Here is a 21,600-nt window from a genome sequence, read left to right as displayed (position 1 = left end):
AGGGTGACTGAGTGACAAAGGCTGCGGAAAAGTCAAGAAGGATGACTAGGTTCAAATCTTTCATCTGATGCTTATTACCTCTGTGACAAGGGGCAAGTCACTTAACTAACCTTGTCCTCAGTTTCTTCATCTGTCAAATGAGAGGACTGAGATGGCCTCTGAGGCCCCTTCCAACTCTATATCAGCAAGTTATTCTGTTTATATGAAAAGATCAATAAAACGGCAAAACAAGTAATCTAAAAAATCCCCACAATGTTTTTAATAAACAAAATAGGTATAAATGAAATCAACATCACCTTTAAGAGTAGATATTATATAGAACACACTAACATGAATTTATCCTAACCAGAGGTGAAAATGAAATATAATTTGCAGAATTCATGAAGTTCACTTTACATTCATTATTGAACAGTTCATTTTATATGGCACATAATTTGTAACTTAATCTTCAAGAAATGAAGAGCATTTATTCAACAAATAAACACATAAAAATAAAATTATTAACCAAAACTATAGTGTAGTTACAATAAGGTTATGAGGTATATTAGGAGTAATTATACATGTTTTTAATGTTAAACATTTTTACCTTTAAACTTTATAATGCTCTAATACGCTGTCTGAAAGTTACAAAGAGTGAAACATTTCTCCCATTTCCTATAAAAAATGTGGGACTTCTGCTGTTTAAACACACTGTATATAGCACCTGTGCATTAAATAAGAAAATTAGATAAATCAATGTCATGCTGTATCTTGTATGATGTGTATTGTTAAATGCTCTAATTGTAAGTCAAAGATTTAACAACAATTAGTTATTATACAATGTGCCTGAAGGCTAAATTGTCAGCCAATTTTATTTTAAATTTACAAAGGAAATAAAAAGAAGATTCAACAAAAAAAGGTGGTTCTTTGGGCAGATATGAACAAAACTGTCAGTATATACATTCTAAATTTCCCCTCAACACAGTGAGCACAATAGAACATTTATCTTTCTGAAGGAGTTTGACAATGATGTTGTGTATAGCACACACTAATGCTTTTAACAAAGACTAATGGAACATGAGTAATTCTGACCCCCAATTTAACTCTTCTTTAAAGATGGAATTAGAGGGGCAACAGCTGTGCTTAAGAATATTAAATCAATGGCTGGGTGTGCAACTGAATCAGATACAAAAGATTATCCAATGCAAGTTGAAAGCTTCTTTCTCTCTTCAAATTGTTTGTCCACTATGAGTGAAAGGGCCTGGAGGAAGCCTTCTACTGAAACGGTTGGTGTCTAGAAGCAAACAACAGAGTACCATTAGGTCAAAATAGATCAAAATACAAAAACTCCTGGTTTTTTCTAGCAGTCACTCATCACGCAACCTTAACACTCTGGAACAGGGGTGTGACACCTGTGCCTCAAGGCCACATGTGGCCTTCTAGGTCCTCGGGTGCAGCCTCTTGACTGGGTCCAACTTTGACAGAACAATCCTTTTATTAAGTTTGAGATACCAATGGATCTATTCAAGAGCTGGTTGATGATATGTGCTTGTAGCTTAGAAAATAAATGAGGGCTGGATATGCAAACTTAGGAGTTATGTATGTAGAGATGACAGCTGAATCTGTGGGCGTTGCCGAAATCATCAAAGGAATGGGAAAGGAACAAGCATTTATAGAGCACCTATTATGAGCCTGCTTTACAAACATTATCTCATTTGATCCTCACAACAACCTTGCAAGATAGGTGCTGTTATTATCCTCGTTTTACAGTTGGGGAAACTGAGACAGAAGAGGTGAGGTGATTTGTCCATGGTCACATAGCTACTAAGTGTCCGATGCCAGATTTTAACTCAGATGTTCCCGACTCCAGGCCCAATGCTCTCTCTGCTGCACCCCCAAATGACTCCTGGAAAGGGTACAGAGACAAGAGGAGAGAGGCCAGGAAAAAACTCTGTGTTACACATAAAATTAGGGGATGACATATGGATGATGATCCTACAAAGGACGCTGAAGACTAGCAGGAAGAGGACAGAGCACTGTCACAAACACCCAGGGAGGAGGGGATCCACAGGGAGGAAGTGGTCAATGGTTTCTAAAACAAACTACAGAGATGAAGAAGGATAAAACCTGAGGAAAGGTCAATGGAGTTAGCCGAAGAGGTCCCTGGTGACCTCGGTAGGTGTGAAAGACAGAGTGCAAGGGGTTAAGAAGAGAATGGGAGGCGGGAAAGTGGAGGCAAGGAAGAAATGGCTGCTTCTAGGAGTTTGGCCATGAAAGGAAAGAGACACGTACGGCAATAATTCAAATGTTTGTTCTGTTTTTTTTTAAAGGATAGGCAAAAATGTTTGTAGGCAGCAGGAAAAATCAGTTTATGAAGAAGGCTAAATATAAAGAAGGGAAAGAGGAATGATTAAAGGGACACCAGCAAGGTGAAGATTCACCTCATTTTCTGAGGCTGGCACAAAAGGAAGAGAGAGAATGAGAACAGATGTTGAGGTGACGTCAAGTGTAGAACTGGGGAGGAGAGAGCGTTCATGAGGGATGGCCTCAATTTCTGCAGTGAAAGTTCTCTGCTAAAAGGGAAGTGGGAAGAGGGAATGCAGCAGGAGAAGAGAGGGCATGGGATGATAAAATGACTAGAGGAAAGCAGTGACAACCCCAATGAGATTGGATGACCTAGGTTTGTGCTGGACCCAGGCCATAAACATGTAATGTGACCTCCTCTAATGGTATTCTACAGCAGGTGAACAGGAATGAAGGATGGTGGTGGGAGTAATCTACTGTTAGGGTCTGGAAAGAGATGAGTGGCAGCAGAAGAAGGCAGCAAGGGATTCAAGGGTGGTAAAAGCCAGGCTGGGACTAATTTATACAGCGTAAAAGTAATGACTAAACTTATAGCACAAGGCAAAGAAAATACTTTGTAAGCAATATTTAACTGTTAATCATCCTTTCAGACTTAAGCTTACTCAGGACAAACTAGCAGGTAATTATGCAAATACAACTCCCACACTGGCCTGGCAAAGTGGCTGAAAATCCAGCACCAGACATTTCTGTCACTGAGTTATGACATTATATCCAAGAATCCCATTTAAATGCCTGGGGGAGGGGTGGTCATTTTAGTTAACAACTATTTGCTGAGCTCTTACAATTTTCCAGTACTGTACCAGACATGTAAGAAAATTCATTTTACTGTTAATGGTACTTAATAAAAACTCGATGACTCCAGGAAGAGGTTCTGATAAAGGATGCTGGAGAGAGATTGCATCCTGGTTAGAGAGGACAGCTGTGGGGAGGTGGGGGGAGAGGAGATGAAGTGTCAAGTTCAGGGAGCAGTTCACATGCCAACTGGCTAGAACCCAGAATAAATGTAGAGAAGGGCTATGAAATGAGTGCAGAGAAGGGCTATGCAGTAAGTCAGGAAAGGCAGCCAGGAGCCAAATTATGAAGTTGGGCTTTAAATTCCAATTAGAATCTGATAAAGAAAGGGAAGGGAAGCCACAGAGAACGCTAGTGGCTCTTATGCTGCTTGAAAAGAGACTATCATATGTGTCATGGATGTAAGCTACAGAGAAGAAAACTGCAGTTGAACACAAGGCTTAGGTTTCTAACAATGAGCACTGTCCAAAACCAAAATGGGCTGTCCGAGAGGGAACTGAATTTTCCATCTTCAAGCAAAGGCTGGGTAACGACTCATCAGGGATATTATAAAGGGGTTCATGATGCAGGCAGGGATTAGGTCAGATGACCTTTGAAGCCCCTTCCATCTCTAAGATTCTATGATTCCAAGTCCTGAGCCTAAGACACTGTGGAGAGGGCAGACCCTGTTATAGGAAGAAAAGTTTACTGTAAATAAACTTAACTCACTTCACATTTTTCCTAGGCCCAACCTTGCTGCCAGGAATGACTAGTAAAGTTTTTACATTAGGCAGAATTATTGCCTTTGCCATTAACATGTCTTCAAATGGCCTGAATGTTTAATATCTTTGGCATATATCCTGTAGTACAGTTGCTCCAAGCTAAGGCTTTAAGTGAGAAGTAATTTAAGTTAAGGCTCTATGAGTGGCTAATGATGGTCAAGAATGGAAACATCAGTTGAAAAAAAGAGCGAGAACAAAAACTTACTTGTATATATAATGCATGGGCTAGAAAAGGAAGTTTCCTCAAGACTCGGCCACTAAGTCCTTCACTCTTTCTGTTTAAAAATAAACATAACAAAATAATTCTAAATATTGTTCTTCCATAGATTAAACTGATGGTTCTTTCCTATGAATATTTTTCAACATTAATTGCAGAGCAAAATTCAAGCAACAATATTAACCACAAATACATTCTAAGATGAATCATGATTACTTTCAAAGCCAAAGACTGAAAACACCCCAGGGAAAGAAAAATAAGTAGCTAAGTGAGAGCTTGAAACAATCCCATTTATTTTTGTCCAAGAATCCTGAGTCAACCAACTTTGCACGTTTACTTCCCAATAAGCACCCAATGAATTTATTGGCCCTAAGGATAAGTTTAATAAGTCAACACATTGCTTTCTTCCTTTAGTTATATGAGTAATAACTTCAGTTAATACTATGCAAGGAACTATGAGCACAAGTACAAAGAAGTTCTAAAGATTGTTAATTATATAAACAGCCAATTGAGATGATGTAGGCCAAATTTAATCCATTTTTGGTCTTGAATTATCCATACTTATTTATATATAGCTAGGTGCCAATTAATGTCAACAAAGAATTCTGTGATGTGGTTGCATTATTTGAATCCACATTATTTAAAGTATAATTGCATGTAAATATGGTAATTAGTTCCAGACCAATAGAAATAGAGTGCAAATTCAAATAATGTAACTGCTTCATGGGATTCATTATTCATATCAATCAAGACCTAACTGTATAGTCATCAAATTAAACCTGATAACTGTAAAATCTTCCCTTCATTCTGTGTAATATAAACAAAGCTATTAGAATACATCTCATAAAGTACTATGTTACATCTAAATCTAGATACATATTACAATGTCTTGTATTAAAATTAAACAATTATGAAAATTCAACACGGAACTTTTACTTGACCCTATCAACTTAATTTTCTCTCCTTCCATTTTTTTTTAAAGGTGAAAGGTAGTTTAATATCCTAAGCATACCTCAACAGAAAACTACACGGTCTTTCTGATCAAACAAGAATGTTCCTAAGTCTACCTGCAATAGTTCATGTCTTCTAGGCAAATATTCACACAAATAAAGAGCATTTGGTTTGCTCTTTAATTAGATTATATAACAGCATTAAATATGCTATATGGATTCTTGAGATTTTTTTAGCTCCTTCTTTTGCTAATCTATCAGCTTCTTCACTGCTTGCAAACCCTGAACGACCAGGAACATGAACCCATTTAATGTCTATACCTTGAGTAAGTGTATCAAGCTTAACAAAGTCTTCTTTTTTTTTTAATATAAATTTATTTTTAGTTTTCAACATTCACTTCCACAAGTTTTTGAGTTCCAAATTTTCGCCCCATCTCACCCCGACCCCGACCCCAAGATGGCATGCATTCTGAATATCCTTTCCCCTAGTCTGTCCTTTCTTCTATCTCTCCCCTCTTCTCTTATCCCCTTCCCCTTGTATTTTCCTGTAGGGCAGGATAGACTTCTGTACCCCATTTCCTGTATTTCTGATTTCCCAGCAGCACGTGAAAACATTTTCTTAAAAATATAGGCTTTGAAAACTTTAGGTTTCAAATTTTCTCTCTTCCTCCTTCCCCACCCACCCTCATTGAAAAGGCAAGCAACTCAATATAGGTTGTACATGTGCAGTTATGTAAAACACTTCCATAGTAGACATGTTGTGAAAAACTAACTCTATTTCCCTTAATCCTATCCTGCCCTCCCATTTATTCTATTCTTTCTTTTGACCCTGTCCCTCCTCAGAAGTATTTCCTTCTGATTACCCTCTTTCCCAATCTGCCCTCCTCTCTATCATCCCCCTGCTCTCTTGTCCCCTTCTCCCCCTATTTTCCTGTAGGGTAAGACAGATTTCCATACCCAATTGAAAGTGCATGTTATTCTCTCCTTAAGCCAAATCCTACGAGAATAAGATTCACTCATTCCCTCTCACCTTCCCCTGTTTCCCCTCCACTGTGAGAGACTTTTCTGTTTTTTTTTTGTGAGATAATTTACCCCATTCTACCTCTCCCTTTCTTCTTCTCCGAGTATCATCCTCTCTCATGCCTTAATTTTATTCTCCAGATATGACCCCTTAATCTTCAGCTCACCCTGTGCCCTTTATCTATCTATATATACATACATAATTTTTTTCCTTCAACTACCCTAATACTGACAAAGTTCTCATAAGTTATAAATATCATCAAAATCTTGTTAATGACATCTTTTTTTAAATTAATTTATTTTTATTTATCAACAATCACTTCCATATGCTTTTGAATTAAAAATTTTTCTCCCCCTTCCTTCCCCCCACCCTCTCCAAGACAGCACACAATCTGATATAGGCTTTACATTTATATACCCATTAAACATATTTTCACATTAGTGAAGTTGTAAGTAAAAATTAAAACCAACAGGAGGAACCATCAGAAAGATGAAACAAAACTCAACAGAAGGTAAAAAGAAGTGATAATGATTCGACTTCCATAGTTCTTTCTTTGGATGTGGACAGCATTTTCCATTCCGAGGCCTCTGGAGATGTCTTAGATCCTCGTAAACTGAGAAGGGCTCAGTTTAACAATCTTAGTCATTGCATAACGTGGCTGTCATTATGTACAAAGTCCTCTTGGTTCTGCTCACTTCACTCAGCATCAGACCATATAAGTCTTTCCAGGTTTTTCTGAAATCAGCCTGTTCATCATTTCTTATAGCACAATAGTATTCCATTACATTCATATACCACAACTTGCTCAGCCATTCCCCAATTGATGGGCATCCTCTCAATTTCCAATTCTTTGCCGCCACAAAAAGAGCTGCTATGAATATTTTTGTTTGTGTGGGTCCTTTTCCCATTTGTTTGATCTCTTTGGGATATAGCTCTAGAAGTGCTATTGCTGGATCAAAGGGTATACATATTTTTGTAGCCCTTTGGGTATAGTTCCAAATTGTTTGTTAATGATATCTTTTCCTGTGATTGTTTTCCAGCCATTTTTCTTCCAGTCTTTAACCCAACTTGTTATACCATTTATAGTAAACATACTGTCTGTGCAGAGAACCAGCTTACAGATGTTTTGATTCTTGGCTTGTTCTGCTGCTTTACAGGCAGCATGTATTTCTGCTCTTTGGTTTGTCTGTCACCCAGGAAGTCTATCACTCACATTTAGAGGATTGGCCTGGCCCCCAATAAACACCAATGCTTGCTCGTGCTTTCCTCCTCCCATTACTGGAGCAGCAGCCATCTGTATAAACCACAGCTGCATCTCCCATGTAAGAAAATGTATCTTTGCTAAGTGAAGTTTTGTTTTGTAAGCTTTGAGCAAGGCTCTTCCTCTTCATCTGATAATCCACAAGGTCTCTTGGCTGGCTTCACTTTGGTGTCTTGTGTTCACATTTCTTTTTCTGCTCTGTTGAATGATCAGGGCTCGTAGAATTTTGGACAAAGGCCCAAGCCTCATCTTCAGTAGCAAACTTTCTCCAGGCAGCAGGAAATGGTTCACTTGAGCTTGGCATGCACTCCAGCTGGGGAACACGCAGTCTCACAGACCCTCCGCATGGCACAGTACATGCCAGCGCTGAGGTGACATGGGCCAAAGGAGCCGAAGCCACTTGCAACAACTCTGGGGATGGTGGCCTGAGCCTCAGCCTGGCCCACTCTAGGGCCTCTCCTTCAAATTTTACTGCTGACTTCTTGAACCAAGGGTCCACATTCTTCCCTCATTTATTTACTAGCAACCTTCTTTTTAACCCTCCTGCATTCTGGAGGATACCCCATCCCATTCTATTGAAAATGCATCCTCTAAGGTCACCAATGACCTTCAAACCAGCAAACTCAATAGCCTATATTCAGTTCTCATTTTCCTTAACCTTCCTGTATTTATTCTCTTTATATTTATTCTGTATATACTCATATATGTATTTGTTGTATCTTTTATCAGAATATAAGCTCCTTACATGTAAGGATTGCTTCATTCTTTGTATTTGTATCCCCAGTAGCTAACACAATATCTGATACACAATAGGTACTTAATGCTTTTTTTCCCCCTTTCACTTCCAGTTTTTGTTGCTGTTCAATATTGTCCAACTCTCTGTGACCCCATTTGGGGTTTTTCCCTTGGCAAAGATATCGAAGTGGTTTGCCATTTGCTTCTCCAGCTCGTTTTACAGATGAGGAAACAGGATTAAGTGATTTGCCCAGGGTCACACAGCTTGTAAGTGTCTGTGGCCAAATTTGAGCTCAGGAAGATGGGTCTTCCCGACTTCAGGCCCAGTGCTCTGCGCACTATAGCGCCACCTAGCTGCTAGTATAACTAACCCAAGTTTAGGCCCTCATTTGCTCATGTGCGGACTAGATTTCATTTCGTCTCCTGCCTCATCTTGCTCCCCTCCATCCAACTAGCACATCACTTGCCAAATTATTTTTCTAAAACGTTGCTTTCTTTATGACTATTCTGCCTGAGATCTTCAATAGTTCCCCATTACCTAGAGAATAGTCTAAACTCCACAGCCTAGCATTCAAGAATCTCTACAACCCAGCCCAACTTTTGTTCTAGTTTTATCTCTTATTACTCTCATATTCAGATTATCTGCTATAACCAAAGTGCTATATTCAAGTACTTCCAACCACACCTCACATGTTGTTGCCTGCATCATCCAGTACCTTTGCTATTTAGCTAATCTTATCCATTCTTGAAGGCCCATTTCAGATCTCAGAGATTTATTTTCTCCGTTACTAATTTGGCATTGATTGCTTATTATCTTGCAGTAAATTCTTTTAATTTCATTTTTAAATTAATCAATCAGCAAGCATTTACTAAGCACCTACTATATGCCAGTCACTGTGCTAAGTGTTAGTGACAGAGCATCCAAGACAAAGGTAAAAGTCCTCCTCCAGAAGCTTGCTTTCTACCACGGAAGCTTTCGGGCATGCGCGCTCTCTCCCTCCCTCCACGTATGTATGTATATATGTACACATACACACATGCACACGCACGCGCACACATGCACACGCACACACAACACACACACACACACACACACACACACACACACTGGCTGGTTGGCTGCTGTCCTTCACTCTCAAAGAGGACCAAAATGACATCACTGTGCTAGAGTCAAGTTTCAGTGCATCTGACTGTGGCTGATGAGACCAATATGAACTCAGAATGTTCTACCAGAGGTTGGGCACAAATAGTCCATTTGAACATTTGAGGTAGATTCTCTAAATCTGCACATCTTGCGTTTCTTTTGAGCTATTTCAATTCTGCCTTACTCATAGAGCACAGCACCTTCTCTGATGTGGGCACGCCATGCTGAGCAGTCCTGTGCTGTGCCAGTGTCTCCCATGTTACACTATCAATTCCAAAGTTCTTAAGAAAGACCTTAAGAGTGTCCTTGTATCACTTCACATACTTATAACACATATGTACATATACACACACATATATAATCCACACACACATATAATTAATAACCATTAATGTCAGTCATATAACAAATATATTGTATTATAATTAATATGATGTACAAATAAAATATAATACAGTAAGCATGTGTGTATGTATATATGTATTTTCTCACACACATGTGCATATACACACACACATACCTAAATACAAATTAATTTTTTTTTTTGCAGGGAGAGACAGAAGCATTTGGGAAGGAAGAGAATGTAACTTCATCTTCCCAATTATATTAAATTTCTTGAGGGATAGGGCTATGTTTCTATACTTTCCTCTATTCTACCACTATCCTGAAATGAGTTAAATGATAACTGAGGCAATAATTTTTATTTTGTCATAGCTTCTATCTGTTCATATGGAAAACTTTACAATGAATACTTTTAAAAATCATTTAAACATTTCTGAAACCTTCTAAATTTTGTATGTGTATCTAGACTAAAATTAAAACTTGACAGCTGAAAACACGTTAAAAACAAATTTTTTTTTGTTTCAAAATGAAGAAGATTCTCACCTTGAAATTTCACTTAATAGTAGACTCAGCTTTGATACATTATTTTCAACATAACCAATCATTTCTAGTTCTCGAAGAGTCAACAGTTGTTGCCGTGGGTATATTATCTGACACTTTAATGAAAAGGAAATATTAAATTAGCATCATCAAGAATTTTCAAATACTTAGACATGTGAGACTTACAGAAAGTATGGATAATAATTATGTTTAAAATATACAATTTTGGGGCAGCTAGGTAGCACAGTGGATAGAGCTCTGGCTCTGGAGTCAGGAGGACCCGAGTTCAAATCCAGCCTCAAACACTTGACACTTACTAGCTGTGTGACCCTGGGTAAGTCACTTAACCCTGACTGCTTCACAAAATATATATATATATATATATATATATATATATATATATGTGTGTGTGTGTGTGTGTATATATATTATAATAATAATGATGATAATAAAATAAAATATACTAATTTTGAATAAAAAGTATGTTAAGTCCCCCAAATTGTGACTGGGTCCTGTTCCCCAAATTCCCATGTAAGCTGGTCTTTTGTAATAAGAACATATTCCCACATAAACAATGTTAGAAATGGTAGCTAGGTAACTAAGTCATCTCACTATATAATGTATAACTTGGCAGAATTAAAGTCCCTTCAAACTCTAGATCTATAATTCTATGGCATAAACAGTATTAAAAGTTTAAGTTTTTGTTTTGGGTCCTGGAATGGGATGGAGGGGGCAGGAGTGGTATCTCTGGCTAGATTTTTTGTGCAATTTGAGTATCTGTAAGTATGGGGATGCCTATATGGGAATTAATTTGTTAAATGGCTAGAAAAATGCTAAGATGTGCAAGCCAAAGCTTCAAACCTGTGTCCCTAATTAGGTTACCAACACTCTTTTGAGCTGCATAGGAGTCATCAAAGCTAAGGAAGTGAATTAGGATTTATCTTTATACAAAAGTGGTAGAAGGCATGATTTAATAAATGTTAAAAAAAATTATAGAGGGTAGTTACTTTCTTAAATTAAAAAATCTATCAACAGCAATTCATTCTGAAAAATAAAAACTCTGATCTACTATTCCCTGTATCACTCAAAACTCTGTATCTGGTAGTTTTCCTCTGCTACCTATTCCCTACAGACTCATTTTCTCTTCCTTTACCCTATAGAGGCTTCCTTAATTAATTCAATCCAGCTCAGCAGCAAGTGCTCCAGGGACTTCACATTCTCATAACACTTACACAAGTAGACTATTGTAATTAACTGATAACAGGCTATTTCTTTGCAAACATGTTTAAGTCCTTTTTATGTGTGTTTTGTTTTGTTTGTGTGTGTGCATGTCTTTATAATTAGTCTTTAAGGCAAGGATTATCTATTCCTTTAGAGCACTTAACATAATGTTGTACATTTAAAATTGCCTGACCATTGTTTCTACCCTCATCGCTGCCTTAATTATATCTTTCTTTGTCAGTGGTTCTAAATTTTGGATAATGAACGAGATTCTTGAAACTAGATACCATATAAATTTACTAACTGGCAGCAATTCAGAGCAACATACAGGTGGTAAAGAGATTAACAGCTTACAGAAAGTGATAAGAAAGAGTAAGTATTAAAAAACTAGACAACCATCTCAACTAAAAAGATGACTAAGTGGTAACTGACATCCTGCAAATATTTGAAGTACCTCAGCAATAAGGGAATGGATGGGAAAGGAATTGTTTAGGTTGGATTAGACATTCAGAGAAGACTGGAAAATGAAAGCAAGTGAGCATAAGCTAAGAAACAAGTGTTGCCTTCAGGGCACAAAAAATAAACAAAAAACAAATTAAAAAAGAGAGTAATCTGTTTCAATCTTCAGTTACAAAAATGCTTCAAACACCAAATGGCACAAACCACAATTCTGAAGAAAGTCAGGATCATAAAAACAAGTTGAAGGAAAAAAGAAGATGGAACAAGCAGAAACTCAAGTTACTCAAGTACTGAAATATGATCATTTAATGTGGTTCCCAAAAGACCAAAAACAAGTTAAAAACATAATAATTCTGACTAATAGGTCAAACTGTAAGAAACATTAAGACTATAGGTCCTATCTTAGAGGAATAGAGGACTACAAATCCTACCCCTAAAAACCAAATGGGAACAAATTGTTTTGAAACCAAATCAAACAAGGCAGTACTCAAACAACTAAATAAATAAATAAATAAAAACTTACCTTCATTAGTTCTTCTAAACAAGAAAGATAAATTTTGAAAATAGCTGCAGTGGATGGAGGCCCTATATATTGTTTTATGTCAGCTCTGTCTACAAAGGCCATGTCAATTTTCTCGGTAATATTTGAAGTTGTTAATATAACAACATTTGAATGCCTGTTAAGATAAAGAAACATCTGATGCCATACCCATTCTGTCTAATATGGTAACACTATCTGCCTAACATTTCACATTTTCAGAGAAATTTGCATTCTTTAAAAAAACAGATATTATGGATACCTCATCATGGGATAATTTAGTGTTTAGTTCAATTAACCTAATTTTAATAATGAGAAAACACAGAGGTAGGGTATATGAGAGTATTATCCATGTCAATGCAGTTGTAACTAACTACCAGAAATGACAACTCCCAAAAGGTACTAGATCCCTTTGGCTAAAAGGGATCTACTGTTGCCCGATTTCCCCAGCCACACAACTTCAGGTCATCACGTATCACCAGCCAAATCTGGAGCTCCTTTGCTGCCATTGCCAAAATACAATAACATTTCACTTAATGAAACTACTAGTAACTGCTAGAGATAACGCTGCTTTAGATAGAAATGGTTAACATTTTTAAAAATCAAACAAATCAACAACAACTTTATATATCATAGGAAGTAGAACTTCATCTTAGCCAGCTTTAAACTTTTATCTCTAATTGTGGAGTGAAGATTCAATTCCCCACTAAAAGAATTTCAAGTACTGGCAAATGGAGAAACACTTGATGAGGGGATGATTTGAGGGATGGGAGGAGTGTTAAGTTGGCCCACGAAATTATTCTTGTTACTCAAAAGACAAGCCCTGAAAGTAAAGCCAATTTAATTGTTTTGGAGTTATTAAGTGGTTCAGAAGAGAAAATATATTATCAAAGTACCCAGTTTTCCTAGGGAGGCCAAATATAGCTATTCAAGGTCAATTTCACAAATCTAAGAGACTCATTTTCTGCACTTGGATGACCTCTTTCCTACCCTTAACTTATCCTGCTCTCCCTATCTCTCTAGGCTCCTATATATTCTGCATTTCCTGGAAAATGTGACATTAATATTCAGTGATGTTTTTGTAGAATTCCTTTTATCTAACCTCCTGGAACACTTCCCTGTATCCTCTATTAGTTCTACCTCGAATAATACACAAATTGAACTCTAAACCTTACTTTGCAAATATTCTAACCTCAAAATGAGGAAGTCGGTTATTTGGCATCAAGTGCTTAGTATTTGTTTTTAAATGTTTGTAGCAACACAGGACAAATAAATGAAACCATCATCTTTGTTAAAGACGTTTCCATGGACTAAATTACCAATAACAATGATGAAAAGGAAGACCCCACATTAAAGTAAAATAAAATATAAAATAGGACCTCTGATTTCTGATATTAGTTAAACTGGAGAGATTCACAGGGCATGGCAGTGCTAGAACTTAGTTCCTTGAGAATATGGGATCTTACTCTATCATGAAACTGAGATCAAGAAAAAGACTAATACAATAAAGAAGCTTCCTTCAACAGAGGGAACCTGTCAACTACAAATGATAATATGCTGAACTTCACATACATAACTGATGATGTCAATCCACTTGGTATGGGGTAACTTGTTTGTTTTGTCCCTAGAACCAATGAATCTCTCCTTTGAACCATCCACATTCACTCATCCATTTCCTACCACCACCAACAACATCAGTAGAAATATAAGATGACAACATAGGATTACACATAGAATTTGTAGCTATGGAACAGATTTTCTATGTAAGCTGAAATGACCTACATAAGGATGAAACTGGAAACCTTGTATGATACTACTCTAAGACACTCCAATCAACTACTCTAACAGCTCATACAATAAATTGTGCTTGTATAGGCACAAGACTGATAAGCAACCCTGGCTCTGAAGTCAGAAGACCTGGATTCAAATCTTACCTCTCCTGCCCTCTAGCTACATGGTTTAGAAAAAGTCAGTCAACCTCCGTCTGCCTCAGTTTCCTGATCTATAAAAATAAGGCAAGAAGACCACATGGTCTCTGAGGTTCCTTCAAGATCAAATTTTTGATCTTATGATCTCAATCCTGCTCCCGAAGTTGCCAATCCAGATTTATAAACACAAAATTGAAGTGTGAGTACAATAAGGTATTTCTGTTAGCAGTCTATATCACAAAGCAATGAATTTTTCTGAACAAATGCTTACTTATTTCATCTCACTTAATTTTCCTGGACCTCAGTTTCCTTATCTGTAAAATGAGGGAGTTGGACTATATGGTCTTTGAAGTACCTTCTGCTACTAACTCCTATAAGTAAAACCTAAAATCTTGTCCTGCCTTTGCCACTAACTTGCTGTGTGACTTTGGCCAAGTACCTTTTCCTCTCTATGCCTCAACTTACTCATCTGCAAAATGAAGTTGTTGGACAAGATGAACTTTCCAGCTCTAACATTCTAAATGCCTATATTACCTTTTAATCTGATCAATTTGTGTCAAAACAGCATTGACAACCCGGATTGCATCTGATGGTTCAGTGCCTGCCCGGCAGGCATTACGGGCTGCAGTGAGACTTTCCACCTATAGGTAGGAGAAAAAGAAATGTCATAATGGTTAGGTTATTATTTCATGATTTTTTAATGGGTTCACATAATTAGCTTAATTCTAATAGGCATCATCATGCACTTACAACAATCTCTTCTCAATGCCATTAAGGTGAACTGATTTCTTAGAATCCTCCCTTTCATAATGACTCAGTAGGTAAAGACCCATACCTCATCAATCAGCACAAACACCAGGGCTTCTTTATCATCAATTAACTCTTGAATCTTCTGAAACATCTTTGTTACTAGTTTACCACTCTAGAAACAACACACATGATGTTATTTAAATGCCGGCTTCTAGCATCTCACAAAATTAAAAAAGTATTGGAATAATACACATTTGTCTAAATTTCTATGGTTATAGAAAACTAGTGTTTTCTTTCCTATTATAATCACCCTAGGGGCCAGGTTCTAGATGAGTAGTATACTTAGCACTTTCCATTGTAATTCAGTCTTTCCTCAACATTCTCCATCTCCAAGCTTCACTAGTGGCTTATATACAATTTTCTCATTTTGCAGATGAGGTAACTGATGTTCAAAAAGCATCAGTTATCTGTGCAAAGTCACAGAACTAATAGATGCCAGAGCCAGAACTCAAATTCAAGGCTTCTCGCTGTAAATTCACACACCTGGCTCTTCACCTACTTAGGTTTGGAACTAAGTATCCAGCTCCTAGACTCACAAACTCTTAGTTAGAAGAACCAGGAGAAATCAACTGAGTCAGATCCTTTTGAGTTCTAGAAAGGTTAAGTGACTTGCCTAAAAACTGTCAGAGCTGGATCTACTGCTCTGCTTTCCAATTTCAATTCAGAGCTTATTCCACTGCACAAAGCTATCTATCTATGTCTGGGAAAAAAAGCTGAGTAACACTACAACTGTTGCATAAACTCAGGTAAGACTGTAATATTACCTAATAACTATTCTATATTTATTCTCCTAAGTCTTATTTGAGCTTCTGCTGTGTACAGCATGTCCATATTAACAATTTAACTATTAAAATAAATTTGGAGAAATTGAACAAGGATTCATATTTCAAGTGTGAGAAAACCTGATCCCTATAAGACAATCATATGAGAGCAATTCATTCTTTCAGGGCACTGTCCTAGGTTTTTAAAAAAATGAACAATGTATATGCCCAAGTATTATTTTTCCAGATTAGAGAATCAAGTCTAGTATTTAATGCTTACCTCTGAAAACCACTTAGAGAAAAGGCTATGACTATTTATCTCAATTAACTGGCCATACTGATACCTAAAATCAGAGAAAGAATCAGTCAAATTGTCTTATAATGTAATCAGTTCTAAGGTACTTCTTTAATGGTAATCAACTTTTAAAAAGAAAGACTGTCAATTTCCCAAATATTATATAAACTAAATAGAAAATAGGATAAATGAATTTTAGAGCTGTCAGAGTCTTAAGAGGTCATACCGTATAACCCTCATTTTGCGATGAGAAAACTGAAGCTCAGACAAATTAAAATAAGTTACTTAAGACCACACAGCATCTAAGCAGCAGACTCCAGGTCAGCAAGGAAGCTCAACATCTTGACACTCAGTCAAGTGCTCTTTATACTATACTAATCTCACTGAGTACTATCTACAGGTAAAAACCAAACAAGAAACTATCCCAAACCTTGTGTTCTTTAAGTCACAACACACACACACACACGTACACATATATATTTTTATTTATTTATTTTAAGGGCTTTATTTTAAAAATCTACCAGACAAGAAAGCAGCAAGAAGAAGCAGGCACTTTCCTGTGTGGCTGAGTTACTGTTGCCAAAGGTGCTAGCATTGAAGTCTCACCTCACACTGGCCTTGGGGCTCTGCCCCTTTACTCTCAGAGCTCCGCCCACCTTTGGAGACCTCCTTGGATTTACTGCTTAGCCAACTTTACCACTCTCTTGCTTCCAAAGCTGTTATCTAGCAACATGTAACTTTAATTTCAATGTATTTTTAAAAGGAAAATGAATTATTACATTCCTATGAGTTCACTGTTCACTATGAACTCATATTGAGGAAAGCCTTCCCTCTTCATTGTATTTATAAAACTTCTCTCCAGCATGGCATCTTTAATGTTGAGTTAAGTCCTGAATTGAAAAAGCAAGGGGCAATGGACAGCCTTTGAATCAGGAAGACCTGCCTTTAATTTCTGTCTCCTTAGCAGTCTGGATACCTGTAATTACTTTTTATAAATTTTGCATTTATTTCTCTGAGTATATGTTGTTTCCTACCAGAATGTAAGCTCTTAAGGGTAGGAACACTTTCATTTCTGTCTTTATGTCTCTAGTGCTGGAGTGAGCAAAGACAGACAGTCTGTTCCTGTGCTGCCCCACGGGTTCAGACTGGTTTTTATATTTTTTAAATAAAACTTTTATTTAAAAAGTTAAAAACTCTTTTTAGCTTGGTTACACAAAAACAGGTACAGGCCATAGTTTGCCAACCCTGCTCTAATGTTAGCACATAGCAGGTACTGAATAAATGCTTCTTGTTTTTGAATTATATTCAGCTAAACTAACTTCTTTTCCTTGCAAATCACATAATCTCACCTCCTCTCCTCTCCTCATTTAAAAAAAAAGAGCTAAAATGTTATCTCAGATAAAATGTCAAAATACTATACGTAAGAATCAGATTATGGTAATATTAAACCTATCTGTTCTTTCTATGAGTGCATTTTATAAGGTGGTTTTTTTTTTGGTATTTGTAATGTCACTAGGACCAAACTGGAAAACAAACAAGAACAAATACCTTTCTAGAAACACCTGGAAAATTTATTGCACTGTTACGGATAGTTACAAACATGGAGTAAATATTCAATTCACCCCGTCTGAAACTTTGTAGTTTTTAATGTAATCAACCCCTAAAAAAATTCTATGAAATTAGATTAAAGCAAAGTGAGACAATAAAGCTTGCCTATAAACTTCTTGGTAGAATTTCATTCATCTCAAAGGTCCCCTAGGACAGGTAAACACACCCACCACTTATCCCTTTCCAAAAATACTTTTAAGTACAAGGCACTTTTACGTCAAAGTAGAAGCAATTAGGCATTTGCCTAATGATACAAGATTACAACATCAATATAAAGGCCAAGAATACAATTTACTTGTAATGCTCTTCTCTGAAAAAACCACAACACTTTCAAATGAAATACAAGCATAAACAAAGCAAAAAAATAACACTTATTTTGGCCATAAATGGAAACAGGAGAACACAGGCTGTTGTTTTTTTAATGCCCTTACTCCATTTTTTACCCAAGAAAAACAATGTTCTGGATCCAGAACCTAGAAAATTCACATTTCATTTTTATTGAGAGAAGTCACCTCTCTCTATCTTAATAACATCTCTATCTTACTGGCTTTTTTGAAAGTTGCCATTAGAGCTATTTGAAGTGTGAGGGCTTTTTTTATATCCACAGAGAATCACAGGATCATATTTTAAAGATGGAAAGGACCTTAAAAATCATTCAGTCCAATTTCCTCATTACAATCATGGTAAAGCTTAAAGGTACATGCTTGTACCTAGAACTCCACATTTATAACATTATTCCTGCAGGATGATTCATTCCAAGTTCCAAATAACTAAGGAGGGAGCACGATGCCACAGAAAGGACTATGGCCAGGATTCAGAGTCCTTCCTCTGCTCTGACTTGCTATGTGACCTTGGGCAAGTCATATAACCTCACTAGGCCTCAGTTTTTTTCACCTGTTAAATGAGGGGGCTGAACTAGATAATTTCTAAGATCCCTTTCCATTCCAATATTCTGAATTTAAAAACATGGCTAAACAAAGCAATTTTCTAACTTAATTGAAAGCATTAAATTGATATCATTACAAACAATAAATTTTACTAATCCATGTCAAGTTATAGATAACAGAGGGATTAGCTGAGGCACACAAAAGGTTAAATTATAATCCTAAGAATTAAAACAATTATATAAGCCAGATAATCACATTTCTACTACTCTCTTCTTCCGCCCCCAAAGTTACCTGCATGAAAGTCTAATTGTCAATTTTTGAGCTAATGCTTTACATAACGATGTTTTTCCAGTTCCTGGAGGACCTACAAAAAACATATTAATCAAAGTAAGTTTGATATTCAGTACATGATTAAAACTATACCACAATGGTGTAAAAAACTAAATGCAGAAGTAACTTATCATAATTACATACTGTAATAAAGCAGTTGGTAAGTGTATAAGGTTTACAACCTCAAACTTCAGAGCTCAAGCCTCAGAGAAGGCATTAGTCTGACTTCAACGGTGCAGGCGAAACTCCACTAATGTAGACTGTAACCCTTTCATGCCTTAGCAGATGGTTTCATGAGTTAGTGAGGGCATGAAAATCTGTCACTTGCTGGCCAGCCTTATTGTGATGAACCTTACCAAATATAGCCAGATTGGTCCTTATTACAGAAATATTGCATGTCTGTCCAATATAGGAAGCCCTTCCATCTCGCTGGGACCTAGAAGAGTCTGTCCTTCACCGGCATACCCCTTCAAACACTCAACTAGGGTCAATCCTGATACAAACAGCATTAGAATTCAATGTAAATCTCCCTGATGCTAAATAAATGTTAGTGGAATCACAAGAAGTCAGGTACACTAATACATCATGGTGGAGTTCTGAATTAGTCCAGTTGTTCTGGAAAACTTTCTGGAATTGTGCAAGATCAGTAACTAAGTGTTAATATCCTTGGTCCCAGCAATTCTACCACTAGCTATATATTCCATGTGTTTTTTTGTGGTAGCAAAAAGCAAAACAAAACAAACAAAAAAAATAAACTAGAAATAATGGGGGTGCCCACTACCTAGAGAATGGCAGAACAAATTGTGGTGTATAAGAAGTGACGAATATAAGGAAATTGAAGAAACATGAGAAGATCTGTATAAAGTGAAGAAAGCAGAACCAAAAGAATAACACAAAAGAACCACAATATTGTATGCTAAAACAATAAAAGACATAAAAATTCAGATTGAAAGTAGTGATCAATCACAGTCCCAGAGAACTGATGATGAAACATACTTTCCTCCTCTCTGAGACAACATAGACTACTAGAATGTAATGTTGTATATACTGTTATATATGATTGCTATGCAGGATGTGTTACTTATAACCATTTTTCTTTGTTAAAAGGTAGGAATGTGTGTGTGTATGTGTGCACATATGTGCATGAGTACACACTTATGCAAGCATGCATAGACAATAAAAGTGGCATAAAAAAAGGTTTCAATAAGTTATTTTTAAAAGTCCTTATGGTGACCCTTTCACTCCTAAAGCTACCAACCCCTCTCCTTTTCACCTCAGAACTTTTGAAAAGAGTAGTTTACTCAGGCTGCATTCACTTTCTCACCAGGTACTCAGTCTTTAACCCCCTGTCATTAGGCTCCCACCAATAAACATTACTGACAGGCAGTATGGTGCTCTGGAAAGCTTTAGATGTACAATTAAATGGGCATAGGCAAGTTATGGCCTCCCTAAACCTCGGTTTCTTCATCTCTAAAATGGGGATAATATCTATAGTATTTCACAGGGTTTTTATGAGTGTCATATAATGACACCGAGACAAATATATAAAATGCTTTGTAAACCTCGAAGCATTTTGAAAGTCAATGACTTCCTAGTTGTCCTTATCTCAGTCCTCATCTTCCTTGAGCACTATGGATCCTGTATCTGCTGGCCACCATCCTCTTAGAATCTCTCTGTGACTGTCTGGCAGTGACGGCATAATTCTGATCTCTCTGACTGCTTCATATCTATGTCTTCTTCCTACTTCTGTCCTAAGTATGGCCACTCGCCTAGACTCTCCTTCTTGACTCTTCTGGCTCAGATATCTCTATTACCTCCACCAACTTTGTGGTGACGACTCTTAAATCTTTATCTCAAGGTCTGACTTTTCTTTTGAACTTTAGTCCCACATTTCCAGTGCCCTGACTGATATTCCTGGAGATGTCCTCCCATAAGACATTTATAAAGAGATGAATGATTGTGGGAAGGTAAAGTGTATTCAGGGATAACATAACTTTGTCTTTTCCTGTAATGAAAAAAAAATTATACTTTCTCATATAAGTACAAAGGCATAAGCAACACCCTAATTTTTATTTTGCTTTTCATGAAATACAAAATAAAACACTCTTACCATGCAGCAAAACAACTCTGTTCCAGGCTATTAGGTTGCTATCAACATTTCTGTCAGAAAACAATAAGGCTGTAGTCACATAGTCAAGCAACTGGTTCAGGAGAGAGAGAGAAAAAAGGCACATATAAACATGGGAGTTGCTGATAAAAATCTGGCATAAGCACTACATTCCAAATGAAAATGAAAAATATTAGAAACAAATAAGACAAAAGACACCTCTAAAATCATTGTTTTCTACAAACATTTGCTAAATATGTTAGACACTGTCCTTAGGCAATGAAATGCATCTCTCTCCATAAGGCCACACACTCATGTCATTTTATTTTATAAAATATAACTTTAAATGTAAGAAAATAAAAACTTACTATTTTTAAAAGCACAAAATAATGAGTTTATAAAAAATAACAGCATACAAGAAAAACTATTTTACCCAACTATTTATCAAATAGTGCAATTAAATTGTGAGATGAAGTAAATATATGCTATGCTTAACTCAACAAATCCTACTATCTTACTAAAGAAATTCTAAGCATGGATTTTTTGACTC

At 36.7% G+C, this 21,600-nt stretch overlaps 1 protein-coding gene and 1 pseudogene across 1 annotated transcript in view; both read right to left on the bottom strand.

Moving 5' to 3' along the window:
• Positions 1-237: 237 nt before the first annotated feature.
• The window catches only part of TRIP13 (thyroid hormone receptor interactor 13), a 30,683-nt gene continuing 9,320 nt past the window's right edge, over positions 238-21,600 (bottom strand). Inside the window, exons 6-14 of the mRNA XM_020985654.2 lie at positions 21,054-21,144; positions 18,905-18,977; positions 16,104-16,167; positions 15,088-15,174; positions 14,787-14,893; positions 12,310-12,463; positions 10,110-10,222; positions 4,102-4,171; positions 238-1,273 (exon numbers count right to left, since the gene is read on the bottom strand). Of these exons, the coding sequence (XP_020841313.1) occupies positions 1,175-1,273; positions 4,102-4,171; positions 10,110-10,222; positions 12,310-12,463; positions 14,787-14,893; positions 15,088-15,174; positions 16,104-16,167; positions 18,905-18,977; positions 21,054-21,144 (858 nt within the window). The 3' untranslated portion in view covers positions 238-1,174. The remainder of the gene's footprint in view (positions 1,274-4,101; positions 4,172-10,109; positions 10,223-12,309; positions 12,464-14,786; positions 14,894-15,087; positions 15,175-16,103; positions 16,168-18,904; positions 18,978-21,053; positions 21,145-21,600) is intronic.
• LOC110207899 (ribonuclease H1 pseudogene) lies at positions 6,436-9,064 on the bottom strand (annotated as a pseudogene).

The sequence above is a fragment of the Phascolarctos cinereus genome, unplaced genomic scaffold (genome assembly GCF_003287225.1).
Source record: "Phascolarctos cinereus isolate Bilbo 61053 unplaced genomic scaffold, phaCin_HiC Scaffold_4;HRSCAF=312, whole genome shotgun sequence".
Taxonomy (NCBI): domain Eukaryota; kingdom Metazoa; phylum Chordata; class Mammalia; order Diprotodontia; family Phascolarctidae; genus Phascolarctos; species Phascolarctos cinereus.
The sequence above is the reverse complement of the archived record's forward strand: the minus strand, read 5'-3'. Positions and strand labels throughout refer to the sequence as shown.